General features: G+C 41.8%; 1 protein-coding gene across 1 annotated transcript in view; it reads left to right on the forward strand.

The window, feature by feature from the left end:
• Positions 1-8209, forward strand: part of LOC104502027 (chromosome unknown open reading frame, human C12orf75) — a gene marked incomplete at its 3' end in the record, with an annotated part of 10554 nt that extends 2345 nt beyond the window's left edge. Inside the window, exons 2-4 of the mRNA XM_010145931.1 lie at positions 653-677; positions 7006-7041; positions 8130-8209. Of these exons, the coding sequence (XP_010144233.1) occupies positions 653-677; positions 7006-7041; positions 8130-8209 (141 nt within the window). The remainder of the gene's footprint in view (positions 1-652; positions 678-7005; positions 7042-8129) is intronic.
• Positions 8210-8518: the final 309 nt, after the last annotated feature.

Here is an 8518-nt window from a genome sequence, read left to right on the forward strand (position 1 = left end):
ATCAATCATTGAGATCAGGCAGCTGGGTGGTAGCTTTTGTCTTTTTGCTTTTTTGTTAAATAGCAAGATGAATTAAGGGGTGGTTGATCTCTTTAGATGTCTGGGGCTTGGGAGAGAGTATGTCCCAATGTTTATATTATTCTGTCTAGTTGTTTTGTAAAAGTTTGTTTATCTGGCAGAAAGAATGGAGCAGCATTTTACACATGTAGTGCCAAGTCTATGCCTGAATCAAATGGCAAAATAAACAGGCAGTCAGGAGGAACTGCTTGGTTAGTTGCAGTGACTTTGTAGTAGCCAAAACCTCCAGAAGACAGAGCAAAGTGAAGCATATAAAATTCAGAAAGATTAATTTTATCTTATGTTGCTCTCATCCTGAATGCCTGCATCTGGGCACTGGTCCACAGCAGCGTCATTTTCACCCTCTGAGAATCTGGCCCAGATCTAAGTGTGATAGACTTAAGGGATAATATAGATAATCATTAAGGATAAACTGGGCAATCATGAGAAACCTGTTCTCTGACAATAGAAAATTACTGTTGCTATTTCTGTGGTGTTTAGGACAGAAAGGCAGAAAAATGCTTACTGTATTATTGGTTGGTTTAAAGGATTTTGCCATCATCTTGTAAACACACTTTTTTTTTTTTCATTCTAGGTGCCACAGGGACTACTAAAGATGTGTAAGTATTTACCCTAGTCTTTCAAATATGTAACCCTGGACTTATCTTCAGTCCTACTAGTCTTATACTAGATTTAGTCATACATGATTCATATGGCTCCTAACATGTAATCAACACCACCAGATGTTTATTGTCTTTAGTGACAGCTTCCACAAAACAATATGTCTTGTTTACTTTTCTACAGATTCTTTCACTTGTTGTTTCTCTAACAAAAGTGCTTTTTCTCTGCTTTTGTTGGGAGTTGTCTGCCTCAGGGGGTCATGTTACTTCAGACTACTCTTCCCTGTCACATACCAGTACACCTTTTTACAGAGGCCGTGTCATTGTATGAAGCAACCACATAAATTTCCATGAAACCCTGTGAGAGGTTTAAAGAGCCAATGAGGCAAATTTCCCCTCTCTGTAGGAGATCCAGTAATCCATCCAGACTTCCTTTTCAAAGTACCCACCTTCTGTAGATGTTCTCCCACATTGAAGATACTATCTATGGGCTCTTCATTCTCTCCCTTATCTTTGATCCTGAGTAGCAGAGGGCAGCCCTACCCATCCTGTTTTTCTCTAAATGTGAAAGGTGTTAACCTCTATCGTCTGGTTGCCTCTTGCCAAGTTGTGGTTTTCAGAAAAGCAGGAGCAAATGATCAACCTTTCTCAGCCAGTTTTTCATTGCTGGTGCAGAAATGTGCAGGAACAGCTTTATTCAGGCATAAATTTATTTTGTTTCAAAGGAAACATTAAAGAAGTCCTCCCGTGGTCTTGCCTACTTGTATTTCATGTAATTGGTATTTGCCTCTAGAGTTTGAGTGTGAGAGACCTGGGAAAGATTTTAATGTTATGCAATAGGAACATTCTTCAGTTTTATTTACTTCATTTAGAATAACTACTCTAATTAGATGGAGGAATGCTGGTGTAGAAATGAGGGCTGTCAAGTCAGATAAGCAAGTGGAAGAGCTTAACAACAGGCTTGCCCTTGCTATTACAGAGCACAGCTGAGAAATAACGACAGATCTGTTACCTGTGTAGTCTGTTTTCTAGGTTTGCAGTGTCAGACAATAAATAAACTACAGGAGGGAAGCTTATGAGAAAGCTCATCTTGATACAGCCTGCAGCATCCATGCCCTCAGCACTTCTATATACACAAACTCCACTGTTTTTAATTTACATTAGGGCCTTTTTTGTTACTCAGTTTGGATAATTTAAGTGACTTAGAACTGCATCTCTATCTTTGTGCTTTGGTAGTTTTAAATTTCGAAATTGCAAGCACTGTTAAATTATGAATTTCATAGGCACGTTTCTGTGCTTAAAGGTATGGGTATATGTAGAACTGCATTTATGTGTAAGCATTTGTAGGGCCAGGATTTAGGAGTTAAACTAATAACTGCTCATTAGTGTTATCTGTCATGTTTCAAAAAAGTATCGGGATAACTTAGAAAAAAAATGAATTGCTAGTGTAGACTTCAACGTGAAGTGAAAGAGTCTGTCCTGGAACCATTTCTCATTCAGGTAAGTATAGTGAAGGCAGCTGAACAACCTGCTGGAGTAATAGCATGGTTGAGCCTTCTCATCAGACTTCAGAAACACAGAGCTGTTGATGAGGAACAGCAGTGATGACCCAAAAAGTCCTAAACCAATCACCCTAATATTTAACAGCAGATTTTTATGAAGGAAGCAAAATACCAGAAAAACTAATTTAGTTCCATGAAAATGAACAAAGCAGTTTTATATTAACTTATATTATAGATCCACACAAGCTTTTGTTTTACACCTTTTCACTTTTATCAGCTAAAGATTAAAAAATTCCCTTTAAAATATCCACTTTTTTTTTTTTTTTTGCCATCAAACTTCAGTCATATCAATTCTGGTCCAGAAAAGCACTTGGGTATGTCCATTCTTACAGCATACTTTTTGAAGAATCTGTTTATTCTAACACAAGAGATTTCTTGTTTCTTGACTGTGACTCATTGCCAAGGCACCAGCATCTCCTGGAGAGAGCAGCCAGGTGGAAGGAGTAAGGTCTGGATCCTGCTCTGAGACTTCCCTGGTGACTGCGGGGAAGCTACTTTGCACTCTGAGCCTCAAGTTTTTCCTCCAGTAAGACAGGGATGATGATATGATCTTCCTACACAGTGTGAGACTGAGGGATGCAAGGCAACAAGAAGGACGTGTGGTCTGCGAATGTGTTGTCTCGCTGTGTACTCAAACCCTCAAATCAACAGTGAATCTGTTGGCCAGCTTCAATCAATGCTCCTGCTTCACTAATAATGAGAAGGGTGTCACTGCCAACTGGAAAAGCCTAGATATAGGAGGGATAAAGTATATGATAGAAAATAATGCAATGCCTGTAATATTGAGAACCTGACTAAGTTCAGAAGAAAATTAGTAACAGTAGGAAGGAAAGGCACAGCAGTTCAAGCATGTTTCAAAATATTGAGAGGAAATCCGTCAAATAGAAATGACAGGCCCTTGTTCCCGAGAAAGGCAGAGAAACTGAATAGTCGTCTGTCACTTGTGCAAATTTTAGGGAGTCATTTCTGGTGAGACTACTGAGCGTGGCTAGAAAGAGTCTGTATAATGCTCAGCACGAACAGAGTCATAGAAGCCGAGTTAAGAAAAATGTGGAAGGAGTGAATTAATGTGAGTGCCTGTCATTTGATATTTAAAATATTATGTGAAAAATGGCAGCTTCTTTTACTATCAGATAGACATAGGACTGATGGATGTAAAAACTGACAGCTGAACCAAGTATATTTTTCAGACTTAGGAGGGTGACAGACAGCCTCTTGGGATAGACAAATCCTTACCAAAAGAAACATTTATTCTAGCTGAAAATAGAATGCTGTTATGTGGATTTGCTGTTATGTGGATTTGCTGTTAAGTTCGCCTACCGGCTACAGGACGCCACCTACACTACCTGCTGAAAAATGTGTGTTCAGTTCCTTTGCAGTAGATGTCAACAACATCTGAGGGAAGATGCAGTGACAAGGCAGCAGATCAGTACAAAGCACATCGGACTGCTAAGATCTTTTTGCCATCTATTCCTGGTGCAGAAAAGCTTATCCTAGCTTGCACTTCCTGGGGGACTCTGTATATTTAAAGATGCTTTCTATGCTAGGTCCTTCCTTCATCCCTGACAGGAAGAAGCTAGAGACACACTGGAGGTAGAGAAGGAGAGAGAAAGATGTGTTGGACTTCTGTATCCCCATACCCTTTCTGTGAGTCTGGGAGATGTGGCAATGGGAGCACTGCAGAAACCACAGGATTTTCTTTCCATTCTTGTTTCCATGCAGTCGGATGTTGCTATTGTAGCCCTGTTCCCCAGAGCCACCCAGACACACAGCCTGAGCACAGAAGCAGCACGTGCTGCAGTGGCTCAGCTGGCAGCTGGACATTCGAACATGTGAAATTAGTGAACACCTTTCAAAACAGGGCCTTCCGAAGTGGGGGCTTAAGCTACAGAGTATGAAGGCAAGAAGTGTGTGAACACGCGTGATGCATAAAGTGGAGCAGCACTCCCTGCCATGCTGCTGAGAAGGGAGCCCCAAGCAAGGGGTGAAAAATGGCATCTTAAGTGCTATCACCAGATTTTTTCTTTCTTTTCCCTCTCACGCTTCCACATTCCTCCTGTCTCTGCTCATATCCTCTTTCCTAGCAGGACTACAACAGGTTCCACCCAGTCATCAACCAGCCCAAGAGCTGTGGCCTGTACAATTACAGAGTACACTTGCTGTTGTGCATTTAAGGGAAAAGGTATTGCAAAATTAGACTTTCATTTTTAGCTATTAAGAGGAAAGGAAGAAAGAAAAATGTTTAAAAAAACCTAGTCTGCTTAATCATAGGCTTGGATTATTTGTTTTGGTGAGAGAATGAGAGAATGATGGTAATGGTCCAGTGATGTCCCATTACAAAACATTTATAGAACAGAACAAAATAGCCCCGTTGCATAACAGAGTCTTTTTTTTAAAAAATATTGACATTAATTTCCTGTTGGGTAATATTGATTATTATTCTTACAGCTCCGTTTTAGAGGCTTTGAGCTGTGCATGAAGTTGCCAGTGCTTTTAGAGAATGCTTTTCTCTGCATAATGGTTAATCTGGATTATAGAAAATGTTTTCAGTTGTATGAGAAAATCAATTCTGTGACACATTTAGTTGTTCAACAGGAATGATTGTGATCTTTTGGCACTCAAAGTCCCACTCTGAAAGCGTTGTCGGGGTTTTTTTTGCTAAAAATATATGCCTCGTTTCTATCCACTGATATACACAGGCTTTCCACTTTCTTCAACTGGAGTTGGCTCACACTAGGACAGAGCAGCTTCACAGTTTGCAAAGGAAAACTGTCTCTGCGTTCGTCAGGCTGCATACATGAGAACTGCAAGGTGGCTTAGGCTACATGGGATCAGAGGAGATGGGAAATGTCTGCTGAAATGGCACTAGCTCCTCTCAAGGGGAGTGGCAGGGGGACCAGAGAATTTAATTTAATTAAATTAATTTTAACTGAGTTTATTGCTCAGTCCTTTTTGAATGGCAAGTTGTAGGCAAAGACAGCAGATAAGGAGGCTCACCCCACTCAGTGCTATGCCCTCTGTGAATATCATTTAGCAAAAATGCAGCATATTTAGATTTACCCCAAACCTCTACTGTTAAAAGGACCAGTGTACCCTTATTCACTGTGGCAATGCAGAAAGGATGGTCGGTAATGTTCTTCTGCTTAGAAAGAATTTAAATGTAAGATGCTTTGCAACTTGTAGTAGTATTTTTAAGGCATTTGCTGATGTCCCAGGAGAGTGCTGACTGAAGTTTAACGGGTGTTTTCTTGCATCTAAGGCTTGCTGTCAGCTCTCTGCAATTCAGGCCAAAATCCCATTGACTTCAGGGGTCAGTAATGGCATAGAGCCCTGACAATTAAACAGTAGGCACATCTACCTTTTAGAATAAATAAATTACACTAAGAAATATCATATATTTTTCAAGACCGTGTTCAGAAATTTTTTTCAAGGCTACAGTAAGGATCTAGCCCTAATGTTGGGTGAAAGTCAGCTCTCAATTTTACTGCCTGGGGAGCGGATAGAAATTCATGGATCAGCTTGTGACAGGGATTATCTTTGCATTGCCCCCATAGTCCAGACAATTGGTCCTTCAATGGGAATATTCAAGTGAGGATAACTCGGTGAACAGCCTGTGCATGAGCATTGCCACAGCAGAGCCCTCCTTGGGTCATGGTGTCCCCTTTGCTGTTTGCAGCCTTCCCCAGGCACTGCTCTGGCCATATCTCGTGGCTCCCTGAACAGCTACGGTGTGGAACTCTTTGTCGGGCAGTTTCCATAGCTGCCCCCAGCTGTAGGGAAGGAGTGAAGGTTGTCTGTGGATTTAACAGCACCCAAGTTATCTTGCCTCTGTTTTTATTGCTAGGTTGGTAGCTTGCAGACCAAGCTAAAGTGCAGCTGCTGCCCTGATCCATACCCAGCCATACAAACAGAGCTCAAAGTCTAAACATTCAATCAAAGGTGGGTGAGTGATTTGTGTGAAGACTAATGCTGGGGCACAGACTGAGACTGCAGTGCAGGCGGTATACCCTCAGGGAGTAAGAATAACGATTTTTGTCTTTTCCGTACTACATTTTCCTTCACATTGATGCCAGTTACGTTACCCTCTGCTCCGGTTCAGCTGCGCTGGACAGTTTTTCAGTGGGGATAGTCGCACCTCATTGACTCCCTATCAATGTGCAGACTGACCCGTGGTTTTACCCTAAAGGTAAAAGAGAAGCAATTACCCATTTGTAAAGGATGAGTAACAGTTATTTGGTTTACAAACAACTCTGACTTCTGAAATTGCAGTATCTCATTTTATAGAGAGGTTCTGTAACATCTTTTGGCACAGCTGCCATGAAACTTTATCTTTCTTCATCTTTATTCCTGTGCCACCATAGACACCCAGTCCTTTCGAGTTCTCTTTTGGTGGAATAGCAGCCCAGACTTGTTCCTCCATATGTGTTTCTGTTATGTGTGGAGCAGTGTGGGGACTCACTGAGGAGAAGTGTTAATTTACCTGTTTCAGATCCCAAATCTACTTTCAGGCATCACTGGCGGGGATCATGAGAAGTCAGCTGCATCTATTCTCAATCCTTTTCTTTCTTCTGTACATTACACTGGAAAATTGTCACTGTTTTTGTGCCTGTGTGAGTGCTTTATCCACTTCTTTGTGGATGACCTGTGTTAAACCGGGATCAGAAATAATCCCCTTCTTCCCTTTCTCCTGACTCTATCCAGATGGTCATGGAGTATCTGAAAGAAACAATCCACTAATGTGATTTTTTTATCTTTTGATGTCACAGAGCAGAAGAATCTGTATCAGATGATGACAAAAGGAGGTGAGTGCTCTGCTAGGGCTGGCTATATTTGCAATGGGCTGCAGAGAGTTCTGCTGCCAGGTGTACATCCTCCCTTCCCTCTTCGTAATTCCCACCAACACCACCAAAGTAAGGAAAAAGAAAAAAAGAAAAACAAAAGAGCAGGAAATCTCATGCAGAGCCCAGTATTGATGAGTCCCCTCACCCCATTAGTGAGTTGGGGAGGGGGGAACATTGGGGCAAGAGCCCCAATTATCCCTCAGCTGTAGGCAATGTGCTCGATAAGGGCCACTGACCTCTGCCTTCACACCAGCCCCATCCCAGAAGATGGCATTAGCACTTGTGGGAGATCTCTGCTGGGATGGAAATCGAAGGAAGTATGACTCTATCGTCAAACAAATTAGAAAGCAACTCAGCCCCGGGGACTGGAGGAGGTGTGAATAATTTGGCGCCTAATGGGGCAGAGCAGCGTAATGAGAGTGTCTGCAAGCAGCTCCAGGCACGGCAAAGGCTCTTAAGAACTCAGGTTTTTCCCTCCCTGCATCAGCCCCTGCTTTTCATACAGGCTTTGGAGGCAGAGAGTATACTCTGCAAGGCCGTGAGAGAGAGGGCTGGGCTATGAAAGTAGTTAACGCCCTTGTGCTCCTTCCTGCTAACGGTTTTCTCCAAGTGTGGCCGTAAGCAGGGGGATACAGGTCCTGTTTATTAAGGAGTGATCAAAGAGCTGTTTAATTGTTGTGCATTAAACTGGTGCTTCAGTGGCCCTGGTGTTAAACATTACTATCAGATTGGCTCTGTCCTCAGTTGGATATATTCAGAGTCTAGAAGAAGTCAGATAGGTGGGGTTTATTGTCACAAGACAGTTGGGATTTAATGAAAAAAATTAGGAACTTGAGTGGAAAACAGCTCCTTTCAAGGCTTGGGTCCTGCTTAAGAGCAACAGCTAGCCTGAAGGTTTTTTTGCCTGGCACCATATTAGGAAGCATGTGGCACTTAATATACGCTTTTCCAATCCATGGTCTTTGCAATGCTGCTGTGTCATGTTGACATTATAGAGAGTAATGTTACAATTAAGCTCTGATGTCTCTTTGATTCTTTCTTTAAATCAGGAACTATGGTGGTGTGTATGTTGGCCTGCCATCGGATGCGGCTGCCATGGTTTCCAGTCAGACGAAAGCTGCACCGAAAGGTATTGGAAGGTTGCGTATTTCATTTCTCCACCTCTCTCAGTTTAATTTTATCTAGTAGAATATACTTCCTTTAAAAATCAATTATTATTTCAGACAGACTGGCTAGCCTTGGAGCCTCTTAAGGCAGTGGGGCTATTTATAATCATTAAATCGTGATTGTTCCCATTCATTTAAATTTTAACACACTTTTGCAGAAGGATCCTAGAGTAGATGCTGACGATGTGGTACATTGTCTTCTGAACAGCTTCTCCGTGCTCTGAGTGCTCTGCAAATTCAAAGAAAACAAAACCCTGTTAGGACTAAGAGGC

Source organism: Buceros rhinoceros, unplaced genomic scaffold (genome assembly GCF_000710305.1).
Source record: "Buceros rhinoceros silvestris isolate BGI_N320 unplaced genomic scaffold, ASM71030v1 scaffold34191, whole genome shotgun sequence".
In the NCBI taxonomy this organism is placed as follows: Eukaryota; Metazoa; Chordata; class Aves; order Bucerotiformes; family Bucerotidae; genus Buceros; species Buceros rhinoceros.